At 32.4% G+C, this 27,471-nt stretch overlaps 3 protein-coding genes across 10 annotated transcripts in view; all 3 read right to left on the bottom strand.

The window, feature by feature from the left end:
• Window positions 1-5,191: 5,191 nt before the first annotated feature.
• LOC108745500 (helix-loop-helix protein 1-like) lies at window positions 5,192-6,289 on the bottom strand. 2 transcript variants are annotated; one of them, XM_018481678.1, is made up of 3 exons: window positions 6,270-6,289; window positions 6,021-6,202; window positions 5,192-5,418 (listed from the first exon to the last, which is right to left on the bottom strand). In XM_018481678.1, the coding sequence occupies exons 2-3, from the start codon at window positions 6,194-6,196 to the stop codon at window positions 5,265-5,267; spliced, it is 330 nt and encodes a 109-aa protein (XP_018337180.1). In that variant the 5' UTR covers window positions 6,197-6,202; window positions 6,270-6,289; the 3' UTR covers window positions 5,192-5,264. The 2 variants fall into 2 exon arrangements, with proteins under 2 accessions (XP_018337180.1, XP_018337179.1); XM_018481677.1 differs by having other exon boundaries at window positions 6,021-6,280.
• Window positions 6,290-12,545: 6,256 nt separating this feature from the next.
• Window positions 12,546-15,665, bottom strand: LOC108745492 (secretin receptor-like). The gene is given in 10 exon segments (XM_018481671.1): window positions 12,546-12,578; window positions 12,580-12,732; window positions 12,810-12,948; window positions 13,142-13,233; window positions 13,314-13,444; window positions 13,529-13,685; window positions 14,212-14,374; window positions 14,476-14,570; window positions 14,942-15,357; window positions 15,602-15,665. Coding segments are annotated over 10 exon segments (1,443 nt in total).
• Window positions 15,666-20,374: 4,709 nt separating this feature from the next.
• The window catches only part of LOC108745592 (probable beta-hexosaminidase fdl), a 41,937-nt gene continuing 34,840 nt past the window's right edge, over window positions 20,375-27,471 (bottom strand). For 5 of the 7 annotated variants that reach the window (XM_018481829.1, XM_018481827.1, XM_018481830.1 and 2 more), the window contains 6 exons: window positions 27,095-27,238; window positions 25,941-26,042; window positions 23,294-23,556; window positions 22,153-22,764; window positions 21,323-22,052; window positions 20,375-21,245 (listed from right to left, as the gene is read on the bottom strand). In XM_018481829.1, coding sequence (XP_018337331.1) covers window positions 21,098-21,245; window positions 21,323-22,052; window positions 22,153-22,764; window positions 23,294-23,556; window positions 25,941-26,042; window positions 27,095-27,228 — 1,989 coding nt within the window. In that variant the 5' untranslated portion in view covers window positions 27,229-27,238 and the 3' untranslated portion in view covers window positions 20,375-21,097. The remainder of the gene's footprint in view (window positions 21,246-21,322; window positions 22,053-22,152; window positions 22,765-23,293; window positions 23,557-25,940; window positions 26,043-27,094; window positions 27,239-27,471) is intronic. The other 2 variants (XM_018481833.1, XM_018481834.1) reach the window with 2 other exon arrangements.

Genomic DNA, 27,471 nt, shown 5'->3' on the forward strand with positions numbered 1-27,471 from the left:
ACATAGATCGTTACAGATTTTAAAATCTATAAATACAAAAAGTAATGATATAAATATAAAAAATACAATAAGTATGATGCATTTACGATTAAAAATAAAGTTATAAAAATAATTTTCTTTCTTTTAACGTAAAGAAACAGTAAATTTTTTTTAGTATACATATTTTTATTTGTATAAATTTTGTCATTTTATATAATAAACGCTAATACAATAGCAATGTTTCATATGCAATAATTTGATACACACCATGGTTAAAATACGATTATCAAGAGTAAGACCAAATACGGAAAATGTTACTGGACTTTGCAAAATTTGAATACCAAACTGCTGAATCTGAAACAATTTGGATGGTACAATACATTAGCATAAGAGTAATCAATTATATACTTACTCGCAAAAAAGCGGGCCACTATAATGTTATAGTGGTCCATTTCTTTTTGCAGGTTTTTTAGTATATTTAACAGTAAACAAACCTCTTCCTGCATATCAGTATCTGTGTTGCATCCATAAATCGCGTGAATAATTTCGATGGTTTTATTTCCCTACAAAAAAATGTTAATTCAATTAGAAAATCTATAATTGTTGACACAATAATAGATGAGATAAATTACCTCATTGGCCGCATTCTTGCAAATACGACACACAAAAACGATTTTGAAAATGCTCAGGAGAGACATTGACAACGTCAAAGCTGTCTGAGCTGGAACACCTTTAACTTTGTACTGATACATAATGTATCGAATAAATAAATTATAAGAAGCTCCAGACAGATGCATGATAATTGCTACTATTTCCCAAGCTACTTGTACTCCAAGGATAGTGCATACTATTTTCGATACTTTACACAATTCCAGGTGCACTTGTCTTAAGAACAAAATCAAAAATATAATTAGAAATATTATCAGTTAAAGAAGAAACTTTTTTTTCTTAAAAAGCTTTTAAAAATCTAACTTAAATATATATCTCCCAAGCGTTTTGAAGAAAATTATAAATTATGAATATCATATTAATGGCAAAATTGATAGACTTTAAATCAATTTTTATTTCGGAAAAATGTCATAAAATTTAATGCAATGTCTGTTTCAAATATATCTTTTTTATAAGATTTATTTTATAACATATACCTACTTTATAATTCTTGATACTCACTTGATTATTTGTAACAGATGTTTACGTTCTGGACATTTTGTTATCGAAGGATTGCATCTTTGAAATTGATTTTTGAGTTTACTTTGAAATTGGTTTTTATATTGAGATAGAAATTCAATTTGAGATACGACCTGATCTTGCTTCTTTAACTCCAAAACATTTATTCGAGATTGCAGCCGCCGACGTCGTCGAAATATCATTGTCGAGAAAAAAATATGCTTCTGTTGTTCAACATCCATAATTTTGGCATATTCTTTCAATTCAAAAATGTTTAATTTTATTTTATTTCTTGATAAATTTATTAAGTTCTCACACAAGAATCGGTTAATTAATTCAAATTTTATTTGTAAGCACCTACGTTGTAACAGAATGTTAGATTAGAATTCATTGGCTAATGTCACAAAATAAAATTACAGAGAAAATTATAAACATTGATATTTACGACCTTAGGCCATACGTATATAGAACCTCTCAATCTATTGTATTGTATTTTTATAAAAATGACAATAATAAGAGTTAAAGAAGACGAAGGACAAACAAAATATTAATTTGTTATAAAAATAAACATTATTGTTCAATAAAAGTATGTTTTAATTTACTTTTTGTGAGAATTTTACCTTAATTTATCGGAGTTTTATAAATAAATTCTTTTTTATAGATACTTATGGACAAAATTATAATATTATATTAATTATGCAGTATGTAAGTTATGTTAGATAGAAATAATAAAAATTATTAATATTTTATATAATATATAATTAGTGAGTAAATCTAATAAATATATTAATTTCTGGATTATTTAGAAGGTCAATTTACGTACCTTACAAATAGGTAGAATTCAAAAATATTAATAGAGTTGACAGTTAACGGATACATAGAACACAGTATAATATAAACTGCAGTACAAATGTTTGTGCGTATTCTTAAGTGAATAAAAGCTACGATGCTTAAAATGAAAGAACCTGTAATCCAGACGGTTATCATTCCGATTGTCATGAAATATATACTGTTATAATTTTCTGACAATCCAAGCTGTCGCAATGTTTCGTCGATTTTGAAGATCTTTTTGTGACTAGCTCTGAATTTCTACATATGTTAATTTGTGATGAAAGAATATTATAACTTACATATATCTATATTTTAAAACTATTTTATCTTAATTATATTATAAAGCTACATTAGAGAAATCATGAATAAGTTGGTATAAAAACTGCTTATAATATACATTATATGCTGTTTCGTTCACTCACGTTTGTATACCACCAACCCAGCAGCATGTTAAGAATCACAGACATAACATGGACGTATCTCAATATTTTGTATAGAACGTATTCTAGCTTCATCAGTCTAATGTTTAAATAGTATTTTTCTTCTATAATGCGCGAGCCACTGTAATATATACCGAACATAAACAAAAAATAGATTAGGCTGAGTATAGGTCTTGGATGACCACGAGGGTACTCAAAAATACGAAGTCCCAAAAAGCAACTGAGATTTGTCACTAATGCTATCGCTTCGGAGAAACATTTTGGACGCGCAAATAACTTCATCTTTTTGTTTTTGGTCTTCAGTTATAATCAAATATCTAAAATATATATTAAAAGAATATCTATCAAAAGAGAAATAATATTTTTCCACAATTTTACGCTAATTTTCCAAAAGAGTATTAATCACGCACATGTAAATATTACTTAATTTTCTATAGTTCACAATTTAAGCGAGAATAGTTCATGATTATGTTAGATGAGACAATGGTGCGATTCTTTGTCTTCCTTCGCTCTACTTGCTCTACTCGGTGTCTTGCAGTTTGCAAGTTAATAATCCATCTTTGGTAAATGAAGAAACATATACATAAACGATTATTAGAAGAGAATTATTAGAAGAACATGAGTATGCTAAATAAACGTACACAAATGAGCCCCACGGTAGTCTTCAATATTATGTCTACATAAAAAAAGTACTTGTGAAACAATAATTTATTATATAAACGTACGCACAGGGATCGTTTTTTATTACATTAATGCAATGAACACTATAATATGCTACCAGGACGACAACACATTGCTTAATTTAAGAAAGATGACTCTATATAATATAATAGTCATTGTTAAGTTCAAATGCTCATAGATATGCAAGTAAAGACGATAGACCAATAGATTTATGCATTACATATGGCTTAATAAATTTAAAAATTTATTGACGAAATATTTAATTAGAATGTACTATTTTCTTTACAAAAACATTGTAATTTTTACGTAAAAACTGTTATACTCCCTAGTGGATAATTTCTTACTTTGAGAGAATTATTCATGGAAAATAGTGAGTCATGTAAAGATGTATGAAAGAAAAGTCGGGGGACTGCGATAAATTAAAGATAAGTATGAGAATTGTTCTTGCTTGTAATTTATTTTTTGTTAAATATATAATACAGTCACAACTTATAATTGATTATTAATTATACATTGCGCATACTGAGTACCACGCAGTGAACGTCAATGTCATCCGATGCTCGTGTCAGCGATCAAACTTCTCTATAATATTTAAGGAACATGTGTTTCATTTATACAATATCATAGTATTAATGACTTAACTATTTTACTTTATAGAGGAATGATAGAAATTGTTTGTCGTAAAATCTCTTAATAGGCGCATTGGATTAATACGCTCTTGATTATACACATCGCGTAGAATATTTTACAGTGCTATAAAATTATTAAGGTAAAAGCAGAAATTTTAGTTATTATAAATTTTATTTTGATATTTATTTATAAAACTGATAATTATAAAATAGACGTTAATAGCAAATAAATTAATAAACTGCCTAACTATATTTGCTTCGTCATTTCTTAATTGTCTTGCCCGCAAAATAAACGTACACAAAAATAAACTTTTTTTATGTGATAAGTAATTTACTTGTATTAACATTGTCATTGTCACATATTCTTTTTATACTACCTATCTCTTTATATATTTGATAAAAGAACTCATATGATCATAAAGTTATTTATAAAAGATTACTTATATAAAGTCATTTATATAAGATTACTTATAAAATGCTGATTCTTGTAAAATAAAAATAAAAAATCTAAGTGGCTTAGCTAATTATATTTAATCTTTAAAAAATAAATTAAAGAATTTCATTGAAAATAATGTTGCAAATTGCATTTTTATTCAATGTGTGCATGTTTTGTTTCGCTCATTTGGGATTAAATTTTATTAAAATAGTAAAAACTTCCACTATTGTGTCCAGAATTATAAAAATAATATAATTTTTTAGTGTATTAATCTTATTGTTAGTTGTTGAAAAATGTTAAAGAGTTGATAAAAATAAAATAACAATAAAATGAATCAATTTAAAATCCATTTTGAAAATAAGGTATTTAGTTCCACAGAAATGAGTTTCTTCCATTCTAATTCATCTGCGTTTTTTTTTCACAGGAAAGCCAGTTTAGTTCGCACGGACAATCAATCACGCGCAGATCTCCAAGCGAATCGAGTCACACAATCGTATTTGCAAAGAACCGGGAAACGAGAGGCGCGAGGCGACGATCCGTGAAGTTGGCCTCCTCGTCGGCAATTCCATTCTTTTTCACTTAAGCTCGTACGCCGTATAATCGACAACGATCGAATACGCAGCCGAACGATGACTATCAAGGGTAGAAGAAGAATTTGAAGAAACGCGGAGGGATAGCAGTCCCATGGGAAGCCCTTCCATTGTCCCGAAGTGGCCTACTAATCCAGGAATCGGATAGATTCGAGAATATTGACGGATATATCGCACGATAACTCTGCACAATTAACGCAACTTAGCGACGTTCTTCAACAATTATTGAATATACCGAGCAATAACATGTTTCATCTATTATCTACTGTTCAAATGTTTGTGTTAATTGAAAATAATAAAAATCATTTATTCCAAAGACTCCCCCAAAAAAATTATTTTATTATTTATTTTAAAAGTAATAAATGTAGATGTAAACGATGGTTGTGATAACGTTTCTTAAAGTTTAGAAAAACGGTCAATAGTCAATTCGCAGTCAGCTTGTGATGATGATGATGATGAAATCGTCACAGTTTTCTAAGTCTTCTATCTCTGCTTGTTAAAATACGCAAGTTCAAGCTTGGAGTACATGATTCAGGTAAGCGATATAGCAAATTGCCAGCCGAAGAATCTCAATTTTCGAGAGCTTTTTGTCCGGCGGCAACGTCGGCAGCAGCTTTCGCAGTTCCGCAAACGCCAAGTTGAACGCCTCCACTCTGACTCTTTCCCTAATGAGATAAATATTATCGATTTTAGGCAGCAATCCTTTCTCTACATATAAAGAATTTCTTCGTACATAAACACATATTAATATACTACTGAATTTTCAAAATTTCTTTAGATAATTTCCATTTTTCAATAGGATATAAAGAAGCCCATTATATCGAAACACTTGTGATGTCAATGAAAGCACAAGAGGTGTATCGATTAAATAAAAATCCGAATTTTATTGGTAAGAATAATTAGATCGTCCTGATAAGATTAAACTTTCTTTTAACTTAAATTTCTCTAGATATCAAGAAATATGTTGCAGATTTACATCCACTAGAATGAATGAAAAACAGTTTTTTAACTAATTTTAATAAATAATTAATCAACCCAGAAGAAAGGAGTAAATTATGAAAAATGATATTGGGAATAATAAATATTAAAAAATAGCTTTAATTAGTGGAATTTTTTTAATTTTATAAAAAATTCCGGAAAATCATTTTTTAAATATTACGACAATAAAAAATTATAAGCGATTTCTTCGCGATATTTTAGTGTTTTATTTCTTCAGTTTGTTTGCCTTTGTAGCAAGACTTCGATTCTGCGCTTATCGTAGTCTTACCGTGTGGCATGTGCGGTTCGATACTTTTGCGTAGCCCTTCTTCGCCTGCGTCTTTCTTCCCTCGACAAGGTGCCCGAACCAGGAGCTCCTACACCGTTAACGGCGACCCCGTGGCCGCTGTTCGCCATAGGAACGGTCCTATCCTCGTTCGCAAAATCACAATTGAAGCTCTTCATGTGCCTCTGTGTTTTCATAAATGTTCCTTTCAAAGAGGTCAGTCTGATCTACCGCGAAAAATTATCTTCTCACCTTTGCCCTGAACGTAGATTCACGTCGTAAAGCATTACTATCTTGCTTCTCGTAGAATGCAGCTGCAATTATAATTACGATAATTGTCAATCGGATACAAAAAAACGCGGATGACGTTGCAAAAACTTAATTTTGTTATATGTAACATTCTAATGATATATTATATAGCTCTGTTTCATAATCCTAATTTAGCAATATATTATCTGATTGATTTGCTTTTTTAACAAATAATTTGTGGAGATTATTTATCAGTCACAGAAATTTTATTCAAAAGATACTCCAGTTATTTAACGTTGAACGACAATTAGATATTATTAATATAAACTGTAATTTTAAATAAGAAATGAAACTCTTACTATTCGAGTGCCGAATTGGGTTTGATTAAAAGTTATGATTTGATAATTTAAAAAATAAAAAAGTTAATTTTCTCCATTCTCCTCTACATTAAAACCATCAAAAATATAACATAGTCATATGTTATAATGCGGCAATAATCATATTATTGGATACGAGAAATAAGTATTTATCCATATTCTAATATATATGTATTGCAATAGTATCGTTCTCATTTACCCCATGTTTATAATTACTTTACTCTCCATTACAATTTAAACACTGTTTAGTGTCTCGATACTTTTGATCTATAAAAATTAACTACTTCGTAAAAAAAAACAATTTGTCGTTAAAATTAATTACAAATTATAAAGTATTAATTAATATTGACTTTAACGTTTTCTGTGCAATTTAAAGTTTAAAGTTTAATTTACATATTAAATTTAATTTACATAAATATTTAAATGAATAAATCAAATAAAGGCTCCAATGAATAAATAAAAAATTGGAGAGAAGCCTTTGAGATCCGACACAGGTTGTAAGTGTGCAATTATAAATATTTAGATGTTTATGATATTTTATTTGATAAATACAATTTTTAGAAAAGAGCGCTAAGAGACACAAAATAACAATCAAATTTTTCTCACCGTTTACTCTGGGGATTTGCGAAAGCTACGAAAAAATGCAACATAAAAGGGTTTACCCCTACGTTCCAGGATATTGGGGTTCGATCGGGATAATTGGATGACCAAATATTTGCTGAGCACACAAACGTAACTTATGTAACAGAATTATAATCATAAAAGAGAAAAAACGACAAAAATAGCTTCAATAGAAAGAGAGATATTATATTAGAACGCTTCACACTTTCGTATATAGGCAAAAGAGAGAAAAATGAAAGATATAAATTTCTAATACTGTAGAATTTTATCGTGTCACCGAAACAGTCGTTTTGAAATAGTCTATTTATGAGAAAGATGTTGTATTATTAAGTGAAACGCAGTTTGCGCTCCGCATAAGTAGCTCGATCTTCATCAAGTATTGACGAAAAGCCACCCCGAACGACTGCTGCCCGATCTGATTCTTATGGTAAACCGACGATTTGTATGAGCATTCACCACGCTCTTTCTCTCCGATTCTTTCTTTAATATTTTAAAGAAAACCACCAGATTTCGAGCGACAAGTCTTCTCGGCGCTTCTTTTAATATTTATCATGGCACTGCTATCCAATCAAATCGATACGATTCCCTGTGGATTTTTTTTATTTTTACGACTTTACGCCGTAGGATTTTACGCAAACTCAATTTTGTAAAAATACGCACTTTGTGCGTAATTCCAATTATTCTTAAAAAACTTAATTTTAATCTATATTTATATTGAAAAAGTTAATGATAATTATACAAATTTAAATAGAAAATTTTTATTGTTAAGAGAAGATTAAATAAGAATAAGAAATTTGCTTTTGTCCAAAAATTGAAATAAATAAAAATTACTTTTACGATAATTTATTTCAAGAAAATTTTTGTGAATTTGATATGTAAATTATAATAATAAATTTATTGTTTTAAATTCTTACATGTGATATTTTTAATATCTTTATAAAGTAAAATTATTTTTGTGTAATAATTAATGTAAGTTTTTTTTCCATATGTTTTACTTACCATAGTTTTCCAAGATAAAAAAAACAAGTTTTCGTTTTTCCTCGCCAGTTCTCATCCAGTTTGAAACAGATCACTCTTTTCTATTGTTCTCAATTAAATTCTTTCACTGTTTAAACAATCGCACACAAAATCTTATCCACATTTTTTTACTATCAATCTTAACACAGAAGGAAATTCCTCAGAATATTTTACTTTTCTAAATCACTCGTTCATTTATCGACTCCGGATCGCGATTAGATCAACGTCGATTGTTATCCGCAGCAACAAGATCACTTCTGACAACATCTCCCGGTTTCGACGAGATCGTCGGCAGAGAACGGTCAACAGCATCCCTGGCAGAAAAACTGATCCAGGGAAGGGTGAATTTAGCTATACGGAGCAGGCGGGTAGGGATTTTCATCTCTCGTAACCACGCCCTTGATTCCGCCACAACCTCCCTTGTCCTCTCGTATCCCCAGCATCCCTGACAACATCCCGAGCGTTCTCCAATCGACTATCGAGAAACATCCCTGCGAACCCGCCCCGACACCTGACGCCACGTCGCCATTCCGTCGCATTTCGTAATTTACGCGACAGTATTTTACACAGCCTCCCGGATACAAGGACCATTTTATCGATCATTCGACTTGACGTTGAATGTTTTGGAAAACTGGATTCCTGTCGTCGGACAATAATATTTAACACCGATCATGTATACAAATAGGTAAAAGATTTGATCATTTCTGACATCATACGATTACGTTTTTTTTTTTAAAAAGAAATATTTATACCCATATGAAATATGATATAATAAGTTAATAACATCTATACTTCAGTTGTCATCTACAAGTCAAGAACAAATGTAATTAAAACATGTCTTATTATATCCAATTAAAAAAATATATTTTTTCTTTTAAATTTAAATGTTATTATATTTCTTTTAAATTTAAATGTTATTATATTTCTTTTAAATTTAGAATATTGTTTACATGATAGAGTTTTGGAATCTGAGTCTTACGAATAGGAGCTGTTTTATTTACAAACGCTACGAATATTTTATTGAACAATAATTCTTAATTTTAAATCTATAGTGTCAAATTTAACTTACTGCTCCTATTCAATCATATTTATAGTAAAACAATGATTATATTTGACACTATACAGTGTCAAATTTAATTATCCTTTTAGTAAAAAATAACGATATGTATTTAGTAGGAGCAATGGCGACTCACATTTAGGTTAAATTCGACACTATAGATTTAATAATGTAGTGTAATTAAAATATTCAGTGTAACTACATATAAGAGAGATGTGGAAATATAATAAAATTATTTATTATATATAATTTTATTTTTCGAGAAAAGTTTGTTTCTCTTTTAAGATGATTATGATGTTTATTTTAAATGTGTTCTAGAAGCACAGAGTAAATTGAGGATGGGTTCATTTTGGAGTAGTATAGATTTCTTCGGAGGATCAGGTGGCAGACGCGTCGCATCTGCGCCATTCGGCTATAATAATAATCACAGTCGCATCCTCTCCGTCGCGGAACAGTTCTATACAAAACCAAAATCCATCAGTTCATTTGTACAATAACGTACAGTTGCAATTTTTTGTCTCCTAAAATAGTGAACACAGTGTCTGAAAATTTTGATTATGGTTCGATCAAATTTGATATACTAAATTGACATTAAAATCGAGAAAGAATACGTGTAATAAAATTAGTTTATTCTTATAACGTTTACGTTAGTAAAGTGTTATGATTGTTTTATGAGAACAAGTAAAATTTAAAAAAAATCGAATTTGAATACTTCAAAAAAAAAAAACTTTAAAAAACGGAATCTTGTGTATACACACATACAAAAATGTTATGTAACTGATAACTTTGATTATATTAGTTTATAATTGTTAATATCAAGTAGTTAAATTAGTGAAGACTTTTTCTTTATTTTGCTAACAACACTATACATACATATATCTGTTGTAGCGAGAAATAATCTATCTATTGTTGAGAATTGGCACTCTTCAGGTGACGAGTGACTTGCTGCTCAGTGCGATTGACTCATGATCTTGTGGATCCGGGTTTGATTCCACCTCATACGTGATTTTTCAATTGAAAATGCGTGATTCAATTATAATATCGTCTCTATTTTCGAATTATTATAAAATTATAGAAGCAAAATGTATATGTACATATATGTGTGTATAGATGAAATAAAATTGACTTCTGCTCGTTTTGATACATTTAAAAAATACTTTGTTTCATATACTTATTATGTTCATTTTGCCAGTGGTTTGGCATTAGTATCAATACTAATGCTGATACACTGACATAACGAATATGATAAGTATGAAACCAAATATTTTTTATCAAATCGAACAGAAGTCAATTTTGTTTCATCTGTACATATACATATATACATATATTTTGTTCCTATAATTTTATAATAATTTGAAAACGGAGACGATATTATGATTAAAGTTTTTGAAAAAAAAAATCCTTAAAACTAAATCAACCTCCTAATAATATTATTAATCCTTTTACTTGATATTTCACCGATTCGTTGCTTTTTGCATGAATTATCACACATTTGTCTTTATATCTTTATGTCTCTTTGTGATAGTTATAAATGTGTTGTCTGATTATATAAATATTTCAAATAAATAATACGAAATAGTCGATATTCTTGAATGTCTTGAGATAAAATTTGGGAATCTCGAGAAGCGAAAATATCGGCCCATCGAGACGAGAAAATTGTGTCAATCATTTATTTTTGTCTAGCCTAAATCTCAGTATTGGTATTTTCTCGTCTCGTTTCGAATGCATCACTAGTGGTGATTTTCTTGAAAGGAAAATAGAGATTTTTCTAAATTATAATTTGCAAACTTGCTTAATTATATTTCTGCTTAATTTAATCTTCGATTCAACTTTTGTTATATAATTTTAACTTTTTTAAATATTTTGATTTAATTTTAATTTTTATCACCTTTCTTTTCCTCATGTATATTAAGAAAATTTGAGCTCTTTCTTTCGTCTTATTTTCACAAGGTGAACGCTTGTATTCGTTACGATCGAGGAAAAGATAGAATGGTGCTACCCCCACTTTATAAGGACAGAACCGCAGAACCCGCAATTATGCAAATTGGTCAATCGGACTTTAATCTACTTCCAATTCGACTGCCAACACCCATCTCGAAAATTGCTCGTGCGAGGGTTGACGCGTGCGACCGAGAGTTACGACGAGATGCCGTGTGCGAGTACACGCGTGTAACATATAATATGTGTGAACACGATCAATCCTCGCCGCAACAATCAAGGACGAGGCACACGCCCTGCTCGATGCATCCGATTAATGTGTTTCATCAGGCGTTTCGGGTGTCATGAGATAGTTCACACCTCGTTATCACAATGACGATCCTTTTCACGATCGAAACCCTTTTCATTCCACCAAATACATGTTTTTATAAAAACTTTATAGTTATTACAAATCGATAAAATATTAAATTTTATTAATATTATATTAAAAAAGAAATTATATTAAAGAAGAAATTATATTCAACATAAATGCATTAACATATTACACATTTACGTATGTTAATTTTTGTGATATTAATAAATAGATTTACATTTAAAAGATAACGGTGTTAAAAAATACTTATTATTAATTTTTAATTTCTAAATTTATTAAAATTGTTTATATATTATCAATGCAGATATATGATTATTAGCTTTCATTATTAATTATGTATAAACTTGAGAAATTAAAAGGGATATGTAAAACTTTAGTAACAAACCTATGTATTATAGTAAAGATTATTTATTCGAGCATAGAGTAAATTATATATTTAGAAATAATAAATCATTCTTTTTAATCCTAGATAGAAGTATGTGGACACTCCTTAATTTATTCTTTTTCCTTTTATCGTTATACACATTTAATATATATTTTTACAGTATATAGATGTACATACTTATACACATGCACATAGAAACATTTATTTGTAAAGTACACTGAAATATTTCGTGCACGTAGTGTACATATTTATAGAAAGTAAAATCACAATAAAGTTCATAATATATGTCCACATTATTATTAAAAATACCTAATTCCTATAAATATGAAAAACACATTAGCTCTTGATAATTTCATTTTCTTATTCCCAGATATTCGCTATTACTTTTTCAATCGGTGTTTATATACTTTTTAGATATTTAAACAGATTATATATAAATAAAATTTGTTCGACATTTAAATAGCTGATTGAATCTACTTAATATTTTTCAACGGCAATTTTTTCATAGTTGTTATCGTAAAATTGGTGTCGTCATCCGATCGATGCCGTTTTCGATTGATTCCATCTCTTGAATTTCTCGTATGTCTAGAGATGAAGGAATCGACCTCCCTCTTTGATCGTCGAGCTTTCCACGCTCGATGCATTTCTGCTCTGACTTCACCGTTTAGCAGACAATAAAGAAAAGCCACGAAGGCGCCCTACAAAGATAAATAACACAAAGTGTGTGCGAAGATATTTAAATTATGCACAGTTAGGTTCTTCGCGTCATAAGTACCTGGAAGGATGCAAATAGTTGATCGCAAAAAAGCCCTACGAGTTCTACCCGGTAATCCTTATGGTAGGACAACCCCAAGTAAATTGTATAATGTATTCCGAAGAGTGGTAATAAGACTAGAGTTGATTTCGCCCATCTCCTAAATTATAAATTAAAATAAATATAAACGCATGGCATCTAACAAAAGATCGTATGCTAAACGAGATTTTAAGCTATTTATGGCTATCAAAAGGCCATATTTATCTTCCTTACACATCGAAAATAATGAAATTAATTTAAAATCGGTATAAATTGAATTATGTAATAAAGCTATTTATGTATTAATTATTAACTTGTATTTCATTTTTTTCCGTTGCAGATGCACCGATGTCTTCAGCTTCACCAGCAGGACGCGAACGATATTGAGGAACAGTAGAAAATTGAACTGAAAGAAAGAAATAAACATATACTTAGTTTAAATATGCACACAATTCAAATACCCGTTACGTTATGCAATTGACGTACTAAAATACATATAATCATTGGTATTCTTATGATGAGAAACAGTGAGGAATTGTTATGAGTGGTCCAGCAGAGAGTGTCCTCAATAGTCGCGCGAAATATAATCCATGGCACTACTACCAAGACAGGGAGACCTATTTAATGTAATGAAATGTGAGTAAACTGCGATTTAAGGCTCTACATTTAAAATAGTTTTAAATAAGTTTATTCTATTTCACCCCATCCTAGTGCGATATATAGAGCTATTGTGCTGCTGTCGGTACATAGCGCTAGAAAAACTAGATTGTGCAAATACAATCCTTCCATCAAGGTCCATGAATAATTTGCCACAATGAAATATTGCCATAGACTCGTAATGACTTTACAGACCCAAGTCTGAAAACATCGATTAGCGAAAATACAGACACATTACATTACTAGATTAAGAAATAAATATGAAAAGGAAAGTGAGACAGATAATTTGGAATATTGTTTTTCCACAGACGTAAATATTTATAAAAATTGATTGATTAATGCAATAATTCATTTCAATTATAGTTTATTCAAAAATAGTTCATGAGATTATCAGACAAATTTTTAGGTAAAGACAAAAGAAGACAATTATAGATTGAACAAAAAGTTATCTTATGTATAGAGTAATTTAATTAAAGTAATAAAAATCAAAATAATATTCGTAAAAATCTAATAATGATCAATTTATTATTAAAAGAACGTAATTATTTACTTATTTGGTGTAAAAATAATGAACAGGATTTTAATACATAAAATAAATACTTAATTTATTACTATCTTTCAGTATTAAATTGGCCGATATTAGAATTCCGTAAGGATAAAAAAATTAAATGAATAATTAGTAAAAATTAAAATAATAATAAAATAATTATATCGATGTTCTATTTACATTTTCCTCTTTGATAAAAGCATTCTCTCCGACAAATACGACATTCCAAGTTAATCCGATGCCGTCTATGAAACTCCAATCTTTAAGGAGTGCCATAAAAGCTCTCATGATAAAGGATGCAAATAGGTGCATGTGCAATCTATTTCTGGGATTCCTGAGTTTCCTACGTATATGCGGAAAACATATTAGCGATAATTGAAACACTCTCAATGAAATGGAAAAAAAATGACTACGCTCAGATGTGAGAAAAACATGTGTACTTACCTAAGTAAGGAAAAAACTACCATAGCAACGATTAGTGTGGTAAACGAAGTAATATATCCAATATGCGATATCATTCTAATAATCGGCAGCCATTTCTGTCAAAAGTACATATATTGATAAAAGCTGTATAAATGAATCAATTTGGTTTTATATCTATTGCATTCATAATAATTGTATAGCAATTTTAAAATTTTGCAAGAACAATTAATACATTTATATAATATAATAACTCATGTCTGAAGGTACTTTGAACACGAGATGACATAATAATTTTTTATGTGAGTATTTTGAATGTAATATAATTTATTTTAGAAATGATTAAATTTTACTGTTGTTTGCAACATTCAAAAATATCAAATTCTATATCCATTAATTTAATCGCAGCTTATTAAATTACAATGCTACAAAAAATTTGCCCACTTGCTTCAATTTCAATAATCAAGCGTAGCTACAACAAATAACTTACATTTAGTAGCGCAAACTCCGCTGGCGTCTCGTACAACGGCAAATAATTGTTTTCAATATGACGCGTGAGATTCAACACGCACAGGCTGTAATTACTCCAGGAGATGCCATCCGAGTTCTTGTACCATTCGCCGTTGGCCAAACAGACTTTGCTGGCCACCGCAAGCTTTCTCAGGTTGTCGCTCGCGAGATCGGTGTATCCCATAACCGAGGCCGGTGGACAGGGCAAAGTGGCTGTTCCTGGTGCATCAGTATGCGACCAGCAGAGCAAACCGTCGAAGAATGGCGGGCATTGACGAATTTCTGTTCCGTTGCTCTTGACGCCGCGATACTTTTCCAATTGATCTTCATCAGTGACGTTATGTCCGAATAAGTTGATTCCGGTGGCCTCCGACATATTGCCAAACGTGGACATACCTAGCGTTCTCGTTGATGCAATAACGATTGTCTAATTAATGAGAGAACACCTTATCGGGGGTCTGATAGACCCTGATCGATCGATCATTTATCATTTCCAATCAAATTGAGAAGATTTTCTTTTAAGATAATTAATGATTTTTCGCGAGATTTTTTTCGCAAAACAATTATGTGAGAATTACAATTTTTTTTTAATATTTAATTTAAAAAAAAATATATTTAAATAGTATGAATTCGAGCCCACCTTCGAAAAACTTGCATTTTTGTCTCTGTTTGGCTAAGAAATGTTCCACTTCGGCTTCTCTCATTCCAACGCTAAAGAAATAAGAAGGATAAATCTGTTATTCTTTTTATTTTTCAATTGCAATAAAATTTTTATCCACCATTCATTCCATTTACAATGCAAAAAATAATCTTATACATTTTCGTTGCAACGACATACATTATTATTTAAATCAAAGTTCTACTAATATTTAATTCTGACTTCCTTATATTTATATATAGTATCAATTAATGCTTCCAAATCATTTCTTCGCTCTTCTTATCAATAGTTCTTTTATTATATATAAATCGTAATTTTTTTATCATCGATTTACAATATTAAAATTAATAGCACAATGTTTATCTCTTACCTTAAATTTTATTTTATTGTAATTACAATTATTTCACGTTATATATGAATATTACTAGTAGTAACAGCACTGTTTGAAATGTAACTTCATATGCACCTGCGTACGTGATCGTGGCTGATCTGAAACTTGGTAGAGAATCATGGACATAAATCGGGCGACTGCGCGTTGAGCGATCACTCATGCACGATTTTCCGCACCTCGAATCTTCCTCTCATAATGACGTAAAAACAAACTTGAGTACGTAGAGCAAGTCAACGAATTGTCCGCCGAGCAAAGTGTGTTTGTTGCATGTCGAAGCGTCGTGATTTCCAATTGTGTCATAAACAAACAACATAATAAAAGTATAATTTAATGTACCTTCTAACAAATGACACGGTGTGACACATGGATCGTCACATCCTTGTGTTATTTGCCAATGTTAAACAAAAAGATGACATGATTACTGTGTCGCACTGTGTTGCTTGTTAGAAGGCATACTTAATCTCTCTATGTGAGATATCTATTTAAAAAATTTTACATATACATATACATATATATATATATATATATATATATATACTCGTATATATATATATAATTTTAAATAAATATAAATGTATTAATTCCATAATCAATACAATTGAGGTAAAATTTCTAAATAATGGATTAACAATTATTTCAAATTCTTGTACAATTTTACTAAAGAAAGAATGTATCGATTTAAATTTAATATCTTTTAACATCCAATTTAATATTAAATTTTGTAATCGTCATATTACGTAAATTTGTTTTTATTATTTTTGAAACTCTGACATGTGTGCCATTCTCAAATTTTCATAATGTTACTGTTTGTAAAATATTCAATTTTCAGGATATTCTTTTATTATCATCTCTAACTCATGTCACGATTTGATTTTTTAGGTATATAACTATCTCGCCATGCTTTGTGCAACGCACTTATGAGAATACAAACAAATTACTTATCTAGTGAATGCGATCTATCAAAAATTTAATCTTTGAAAGTTCTTTTTGATAGACTGCTGTCAATATTAGCTTAAATCATCACAAGTTAGTTGTCAATATTAGCTCAAACCATTATAGGATTCATAGTTCGAATTTCTAATGATATTACTCGACCAACTTCCGCATCAGAAACTGATGCGACGTAAATAGATAGATGTCAATATCATTATGACGCTATCAATTAACATATAATAATTCAATTTTCAAAATAACTACTCATGACTACTCAATGGATACATTTTTAAAATAGGTTTATTATATATATTAATATTTATTGATTTTAATAAAATTACATAAAATATTAAAAATTATATTTTTAATATTTTTACAATTTTAGTAACAAAAGACGCTAAACGGCAAAATCAATAACAATGCATTATACCATTACGATGTATTATTCCAAAAAACTTTTTTAACCTTATAAATATTACATATATAAATATTTATATAAAAAAGAATACATTTTCCTGAGATCTTTCTTTTTGATAAATGTTTATGAAAAGGGTTTTATACAACGCATTATTCAATGCATATTCAATAAGGAAATAGGACAACCTTGTAGGGAATAAAGCAAACGAAGTGATGTATTCAAAATTCATTTTATGTTAAATCCGTGTAAGGGACACGTCATAACAGAGTATATCTTTCTGCTCAAATCAGTTCGGAGAACCATCGAAACATACACACAATTGTGTCTTATTTACATACATTCATCGTTGCGGACCGAAGAGAGTCGCATAACGTAAGTATACGTACCGTAAATATCACCGTCCTAATCAGCGTAAAATTCTTGTTCTTCAACGTATCCGATAAATTGTTATCATTACACGTAACGTTTACCTGCACATCTATCGATTCCTGTTTTATTAATCGAGATTAAGACGAATATGACATAAGAAATAACCGGAGGAGTAATTCGTGCTCGAAATTGCAATCTCTTAAGAATCCTCAATACTTATGTCAGTTATCTTACACTATGATGTCATAAGAATATTCAAGTAAAATGACAGAAAAGTTAAATAGTAAACAGTAACTGCTTAATCTTTCAAACATTAGATACTAATGAGTTTAAACGAAAGTTTGTAGTGTTACTTTATATGTACGTAACATGAAAAAATCTTATAAGATATCTTATATTTTTAGAAAACAATTTTGTAGAAAAAACTTCAAATTTTTTTTCACGTTAAAAAGTCGAAAGTTTCGCAAGTGTTTTGGGTCCACAAAGTGAGAAGAAAATTTTCTCATGTTGTCCAGCTCGTAGTTTTTTATATGTAAATATAATCAAATTTATAAAAACTCAAAAAAGGCACAGTAAACTTTCAAAACTCTAAGTTTTAAAACTCTTTTTCTAAAAAATTTAAATTTCGTTCATTTTTAATAAAGTTACAGCTGCTTGAATTTTAAAATTCGTAGTGCAGTGAAATTTCATTCTAACTTAATGCTTTAATTCAATCAAAAATTTTTTCTTTACTTTTATTAATTATTTGGATACTTCTTTATAAATGACATCATAATTCGAGACAATGTTGATCAGTACTCCTTTAACATTATCACGATCTTATATTTACAAATGCACGAGAGAATTAACTCCTCTTACAGCCATCAATATCGGTAAGTATCAATAAGTACAGATATTCCAACATCTCTTCTAGATTTGCGTCATATTCTTCGCCCCCATTGTCCCGCGTGAGCGGTTCGCCTATGTCTATTCATTCGCCTAAATAACCGTTTATCGGGTCACCTAATAAATATCTTAGCTATTTGCCTCTATCTACACGCTTATTTATATATATATTATAAGTTGCTCCCTACGTCATTATGAAATATGTACAAATTTCCAAGAATCACTTGCGTTTTCTTACGTAATTCATAGGCCACGTTGTACAGGGATTAAGGGGGCGAATTTTCACGCGCATTCGCTTCTTAGTGAAAATCACTTGCGTTGCTTACACTGAAAAAAAGTCTGGTAATAATAATCACAAGCCTAGATAATAATACTAAAGCTTTGGTAAAATAATTTTGCTAAAAAATTTTCAATATTTATAATATAAAACTAACTAAATGCTAATTTTTTTAAATATTATCTTTTCTAAATATATTTTTCTAATTATTTCCAAACGATTGGTTATTATTATTATAATATTTGGTAATATATATTGCACCAATAACGAAACACATTTGATAGCGTATATTATCAGACTTTGTTTTCATTATAAACAATCATATGTATCTTGGAATCATTATATTATTGGGCGAGTTTCTTTGCGTTCTATAAATCAAATTTTTCGTCGTGATGATACGGACGTCATCTTCCGAGCTTGGGACAATTAGAAATCACAACGAGATAAAATCTTGACGATTACATGAAATAAAAAATAGCACAATGTAATGCCTCTTATTTTTTATACAAATGAATAATTGTACAATAATGATTGTTTCAATTTCAAACTAATCTATTTATAAATTAATAAAACATAAATATACGTTCGATGATATGTCTAATAATAACATGAAATAATAAATGATAATGTATAATAATAACATTAAACTCAATGCTTGAGAAATAAAGAGATTATATCCTTCGTCCTCCACGCGCGTAAGAAATATCCAATAATTGTGCACTCCGCCCTGAGCATTTTTGCGTTGACGATAAATAGAAAGTTCGATTAGCGTTGCGTGCCGATAAATCGGCGAATTTCAAGCTCTCTGATATTCAAGCGTTTTCATTACATATGATAATCTTTAATAATATAGATCAGTCGCAAACATACACTCTTTCTCTTCTCTCATTCATGTCACAACATCGGAACTATCATACCATCACATATACATACATATGCCTTTTTCGTTATTTGTTACTTATACTTTCAATAATGTAATCTCGACCATTAAAAAGCTAAATTACGCGCTATAAAATTGCCCCTGGCTGAGGCGTTCCAGTGATAAAGCTAGTCTACTCTCGCTATCCTCGATTTGGGGGATCCAAGAAATAACGTGATAAGCTTCCTGCGCATCGTATTTCTTTTCTCATTCGCTTTAAAGGCTCCTTCTCGCTAGGACTCTTTAACTGAGTCTCGATCGAGGCAGTACCTCGTCATCTCCCATATTAAGACATGATGCACAATTGTCCTAATTTGTTTCAATTATGCATCGTTATGTAGTATAATGTAATTAAACAATTAATGTATAACAGAGTAATGTTTAGAATTTAGCATCGATAAACAAAAAAAAAGATTAGAATGTATCACTTGTTAAAAAGCAAGTGCTGGAAAAGTTTTTGAAAAGCCCGAACGCAAACTTTTTGTACTTTTAACACAGTAGAAATCGAGATCAAAAACAGCTTTACAAATAACATTATAACACATATATATCAATTTCGTCGCAATAATTTATAAATTTGATATTTTTTAGACATATTTGACCTATAATTTACTCTCAAAACAGTAATATCTTCTAGATATTAAGGAATTGAAAAATTTACAACATTCATGATCGGCATACAGTTCGGACTCCGAAACATTTCATCAATAGAATATCCGCGGCTCTACTCGATTGCAATTATTCGATTTAAGTAGACGCTTATAAAACTAAGCTTGCGTGGAGCTTGATTTCAAATCTCTTCACAAGAGGAGTTTGAATCAATTAATCGTTACCAATCACGCGTTCTTTTACATCAGGTTAATGCGTGTTGGTTTAAAGTTACAGCTTATCCATTGTTACTTCTGTAATCTCGCAGCTTATCATATGTTTGCATATATATTACATACGCAGAGAGAATTTCTTATTCGTTACATTGATGTTAATGTTGATATTATTTGCCGAACGTCGGATCCCTTCGACGTTCATTTCTTGCGAATGAAAAAGCCGTCGATTTATCAAGCAGAAACGATTGTCAATTTCGTCGGCAGGATGTGCATCGAAAGGTCCCATGGATCACGAATACTCGATGTCATTGCGCGTCGGACGATATCGATTTCGACCATCAACAGGATTTGCAACTGACGTCGCCGCTTTTTATGAAACCCTGTTTTTATATGTTTATCAGTACCGCAAGTACAGTTCTCGTGGAACGGCTGGTAGATAGTTAGTGAATCTCTAACGATCGGTCAGAGACATTTCCCGGGATTCTGGGAACACCACTGCGGCCACATAGACTCCGTCTTGATGCTTCTGCTGTTCAGGACTTCAACATGCACGGCTAGTCTGGTATAAACGTTTTCGTCCGTGGAATAACTGTTCGTCGATAGGTCACTCCTGGAAAAAAGAATTTTCTTGTAACATTCTACTAGAAAAAAATCGCTGTTATATATTTGTTACATTATATTATTTACCATAATCGTTCAGCGAACGCCGACGCCCTAGGCCATAGTCGAGGTCCCAGGGATGATTGTCCGGTCTGTTCGCTCCAAATCGCCGCCTCGCCGCCGAGCACCAAAAGCTGCTGCTGTGGTGGATAGTCCTTCCATGGACGATGATTATAAACAGTTTGCCAGGTTCGGTATTCGCCGCACGCGGCTTCACCGACCTCCCGCCACTTGCCGAAGCCACAGTCCAGGTACCAGGCGTCTACATGTGACAGGATTACCCGGAAACCGTCCTCTAACAGGTCCGGTGTTTCCGGCCAATTGCTACCGCCCCAAGACTGAATCACGTGAATTTTCGGGTCAAAGTACATCATGATGTAAGGCCTCTTCGTTAATGGAGAACTCCACAGGATTACCGCTTTCGGAACTTTGTCATGATTCGCTCGAATCAGTCGCTGCAGCATTTTCGTCTCAAATTCCGCCCAAAGTGCATGATAATCCGTCATGTTTTGCGCCTGCATTGCGAGAGTGATATTGCCATATTGCGCCCAGCACTCAAGATTCACCTCATCGCCACCGAGGTGCACCAAATCGCGCACTTCTGTGAGATCTAATAATTCTCGGTACAAGCCCTCCAGTATCCTGTATGAATGTTCATTTATTGGATTCAGTTGGCCGCAATTTGGCTCGCCACAATATGATGACCACGGCTGCTGATCCACGCACAACGCTAGCTCACCAAAACCATGTTCCGTACCTAATTATCATAAAAAATATAATAAAAATGCTAATCTGTGCCAACAAGATTTATATTATAATAAAAATTAATATTACAAAATTTGGAGGGCAGAACTCACCCCATTGCCACCCGGCGCCAGCATGAGCCGGAGAATCGATCTCAACGACGATCCTGACGCCGCGTATTCTCGCATAATCGACTAGGTCCTTCACATCTTCTGGTGTGTAAATATGGTCACCACTGTAAGCGCCCCATCTCGCCATTTCCGGAAACTGCGCAGAGTCAAACGGGAAACTCTGGGAGTCGGTGAGATGCCAGTGTAACGTGTTGAGCTTTGTGGCCGCCATGCCATCAATGACCCTCTTCAGTTCCTCGACGGGGAAAAACTGCCTGCCGGTGTCGACGAGAAGACCCCGATAAGAGAATGCGGGTTTATCCTCGATGGAGGCTCGCGTGAGAACGCGAAGAGCACCCTGCTTGCCGGCCGCCTCATCCCACCAGATCAATTGGCTAAGAGTCTCGAGGCCGTGCCGTACCCCGAAGTAACTCCTCCCCGTGATCCTGGCCTCCAGAATTTTCCCCTTCGATGTGAGCTCTAGCTTATACGACTCATCGGTGTCCAGAGTCAAGGTGGTGCCCCGCGCATTGCCAGCGCTCAGGTATACAATGAATGAATCGATACCGGATCGACTTTTAGCGTTCAATACCTTAACCAAACTCCTGATATTTCCTGTAATTAAAAAGACGTTATTGCATAGAAGGAAGCAGCAATTTCATCAACCTAGATCCTTATTCTTTTAACAACAGTGTCGATGTCGTTATATTGCGCTTTTTTACTATGTATAAAATCTATGCAACGATAATATAACGACACCGACACTGTCGTTAAGAGTTACAGAATAAAGACCTTAATTACACAAAACATGATGAATAATTATTTACAAAATGCGAAATTCAGTGATTCTCTATTCTGCATGGAACATATAAATACAATATGTAGAAGTTGTGACTTTGATACTACGTAAAATACATCATCTGATATGTATTTTTGTGATATATATATTTGCTTTGTCATATTTGTTAATACGAGAGGTTGACAAGCGTTACTAATTAAGAGTATCTCAGAAAATTAATAAAGTTTTTGTCTTGCGCTTTCTATAGTGATTAATGACAAGGAGCTGTTGTAAAGTATCTTTAACGTGTTAGATGAATATTCTAACATTCTCTTCTCCTGATCTTCAACACTCTTCAACACTCACCGATGAAGATATCCTTCGCATGATCCAGCAGATCTTTCGTCTCCTGATCGCTCGTATTTACGGTGACGAACTCGATCTGCTGAAGATGCAGGATGACACTGTCATCGCCGAGGACGACGTTCTCGGTCGGTCTTGGCCACAATAAACGAGTATTTCCTCCACAATGCGCGGTGCAGGTCGCCAAGGATGTCCTCGAAGATCTCACCGCTCGTCTCTCGCATCGATTCGCCACACACGCCCAGGACCACGGACTTTGAAATGTCCTGCGATCGAGTGAAAATTGAACTCGTACTTCGATCCATAATCGCGACCCTTTAAGCCTATTCTATAATTGCGTAAGCGTAGTAATAAGTGATTGTAAGAATTGACTAATCACAATCGAATATAACAAGAATATTCGACTGTGATTGTTCAATTTTTACAACTACAACAACACAGCTACGCAATTCTAGGAATGGATTTTCCTAGCAACGATAATGTTCAGAATATTTTAATCTGGCAATTTGTGGCATGACTGAAAAATATCGATTTTTTTTTAATGAAAGTTCGATAATTTTTTCTTTGAAAGAAATAACTCTGTTAAATTCTCAAATACGTACATATTCAATCCACACCACGGATTACCGAGTAATCATATTTTTTCTTTAGTCCAGTTTGTAACAAATATCTGTCTCGCAATAAAAAATACGGAAAATGTTAAAAATGATAGGTACATTTAAGGAGATAACATGCGATAAATAGTTTTATTTTAGAATTCGATTTTATATTATATGATCGAAATGACGATTGAGAAATTTAATATGTCGCGATTAGCAATCTTTTCTTTAAATATAGTATTAACAATTGAATCAATGTTTGTCAATAGCAATTTGTGCAGCATCTGAGCGTAAAAGTAAATAGAAATATACAAAAAATTAACAAAACAGCTCAGTAATGTCAAATAATTAAAATAAATAAATAACTTAAGAAAAAAATCACATACAAAAAGTTAAATATCATTTTTCATAAATTATTTCATGTACATTAAACATAGATATATTTTTATCTTATAATAACAAGACAGGTATTTAAATAAAATTATTAACTAAATATTCAATAACAAATTAAAATAAACATTAATTTATCAGAGCGCGTAACTCAAATAATAATACAGAAGCAAACAATTTCATAAATCAAGGACCATGACAATTCACCCATTTTAGGTAGAAGAAAAAGATAAGATCTACTTTTCGCAACTCATTCCCTATCTCGGTCAAGCATAATGTCATACCTCCGGCAAATGAAGAGGTACTCATTACAACGGCAAGAGAAATGAAAGCGTAAAAAGCAATATCATTGGCATCGTTCGAATTAGAAAAGCAAGGAAAGAAAAGAGAAGCGATGTTTACCAAACGAACAGAAGCACCCAAGAAAATAGCTGGCTAATCATGGAACGGAATAACGTTCTGCTCAAAGTAGAAGAACGGAGAAATGTACGAGTGCTTCAATAGAAAGCGCTGAAAAAGGAGTGCTCCGATAAAATTCGAGAGGAAAATTCACGAGTGCAGCAACGACTATTTACATCGATTCGCAGGGAACTAATTGGAGGATTGGTTGTATCTCGCGTTATAGAAATCGAAGATTGTTATATGGATAGAAGTGAAAAAGGTTTCTTTTCCCTCCCAGGTTTCTTTCAAAAATAAATACATTCTTTTCTTATCCTCACGCAAACTCCCAATCGAGTTTGGATCGTCTATGAAGGCGAAGACGAGTCTCAGAATGGAAGGTCGGGAAAGTCGGATTTCGCGCGAAGCGGGTCAGGACAAATACAGCAACCGTACAATCCGCGCAACACAAGAGACAATAGTGCGTAACAATAGCGGGCGCGGGCGTGCGTTTAGTATAACGGGCGTGCTCGGGCGAGTGGATTAAACGGAACGAGCGTCAGAATGAGGTGCGACGTTGCGAAAGGTGCACCAGCCGAGAGGAATATACGGGAATTCTCACGTGGAAATTCAGGACATTCAGGAAATTCGTTCACTAAGGCGACTGACGCGTGTTGCAAGTCATGCCTAGGTAACTGTTTAATTGAGAGAGCAATGTCCGATTGGTATCAGATCGGCACGTGACTGGTTCCGAAAAAAAATTCAGTGAAAGGATATTATCAAACGCGATTAATTCGCCTCATCGAAAACGAGTCTAGACAGTCTATTAAATGCATACTTGAGATTCTGATACTTTCACAGATACTCGTTATAAAGTTTCACGTATACAGATGAAATCCTGAACGTGTTCATTGATATCGCTACACCGGTTCTGTCTTATAAAATTAAAGACTCGAATTACTCTGTGAAATACAAACATCTGGTTTCATCTCTCTGTAAAATTTAGAACTCGAGAGAGGACAGACACTTTTTTTTCTATAAAACTATGCTTTTATTTGATTTTTTTTTTGTAACAGTTCAAAGCGAATTTTTGTATAGTGCCATTCGATACGCTGCAACACCGTGAAAATAGAGAAAGAGTGGTTCAAAAATACTTTTTCCTGAACCAGACACACGTGAACGGAAGGGGATCAAATCAATGCGGGGACGGGAGGTATAAAAAACATACGCAGGACATTTGATCTAGCATAAGATTCCACCCTCAGTCGGGGGCTATCCGTTACCTAGGCTCTTCCAGATACTCGTAGAGCCGTTCGCCAGGTCCGATCGTGGTTTCATTACCCACCAGGTAATTAACCAAGCCGCGCTGCAAGTCCTCTAGTCTTCTTCGATGCACGATTCATCGCGTTGCGAGTGCAAAATAAATTCAAAATAAAAACAAAAATCATGCAGTGTAAGAAAATCATCAGAAGAGGCACTGAATTAATACACAACGCGGGCAAACGAACCTGCGCTGGCTGTGTGTTAACAGAAAACACAGAAATATATAGAAATTAAAAGAAAAAAAGCGATTTTGCGCTTCACAAAGATTTGTCTTACGGTACTCAGAGATATTTTTCTTCTTATAAAAAAATTGTGTAAATTAAAATCAGAGTGAAACATGAAATAGAACGGTGTTCAAAGAGACTGCTGGCTTTTTTCAATATATTTAACAACTCTTGTTTTACAGTTTCCACGAGCACTTTTTATACAAAAATTATGCGTTTCGCGGGTTATCTCAGTGTACAAATTCTTAAGATGCGTCCAGATCGAGCCGAACGCGCCGAGTCTGCGTCCACATTCAAAGATCCTACATCCACATTATCGAAATAAATATAGATTCACATCAAATCTTTGAATATGGATGCAGACTGAAGGAGGAGCATACTCTTGCATAACGCATAACACATAAGACATAAGAAATTCAACCAATCAGAGTTCTTTATTTCATGAAAAGGAAGAAAATGAAAGACTTTGATTGGTACATTTTCTTATGCATTATGTGTTATGCGTTATACAAGAGTCTGTGTTCTCCATTTCAGCTTGCGGTTCGATATTCGGCCCGATAATCTAGACGAATCCTTAGAATGCTAACGTTAGCATTCTAAGGCCCGATTTTACAATATATGGTTACCTAAAGATTAAAGATAACCAAGAAATGCATGAATAAATTTCATCGATGAATCTGTAATCTTTAATCTTTAAGTAACCATATATTGTGAAAATGGGGCTAAGTGATTCTAAGAATGGATTTGAACACGGAGATAACTCGTGGAATGCATAATTTCTATACACTTAACAGCTACGATTTCCTCAACAGAATCTCAAAAGATATTATTGTGTTTTACTTGCCGAATTGTCTGCTTGAAAAGTAAGTGATTGCAATAAAGGAACTTACCGTCGCGTCGCAAACGGTTGCAGCGATGCGAGCGGCGGAGCATGAGCGTACATGGCGATCAGCAGGACACCGGTCATCAGGACGAGGAAGAGGAGGATCCTCCTCATCCATCCGCTGGGCATGCTACCCACCATTCTGACGAGTCTGCAAATAAACCGAAACAAATATCATACAGATGTAGTTGCAGATAGTCACGAACGCGTCGTGTCAATCGGGACAACGGTAACAATGTCCCTCGTGTCTGCAGATCGTTTATCGATACCATTTCAAATTTCAATAAACCAGCGAACAAGATTAGCAATAAATGCGGGATCCGATATCTTTATTTTTAAAAATCGTTTAGTACTAGCAATCGTTTGACGTTTCTCTTTTCGGCA

This window comes from Trachymyrmex septentrionalis, unplaced genomic scaffold, assembly GCF_001594115.1.
Source record: "Trachymyrmex septentrionalis isolate Tsep2-gDNA-1 unplaced genomic scaffold, Tsep1.0 scaffold14, whole genome shotgun sequence".
In the NCBI taxonomy this organism is placed as follows: Eukaryota; Metazoa; Arthropoda; class Insecta; order Hymenoptera; family Formicidae; genus Trachymyrmex; species Trachymyrmex septentrionalis.

Bases quoted from the DNA above. Each gene is read 5' to 3' on its own strand.
- LOC108745500 (XM_018481677.1), bottom strand. From the start codon at position 6,214: ATGAAAACACAGAGGCACATGAAGAGCTTCAATTGTGATTTTGCGAAC. The intron at 5,419-6,020 runs GTAAGACTACGA...TTATCTCATTAG, and splicing joins CGAACCGCACATGCCACACG to GGAAAGAGTCAGAGTGGAGG.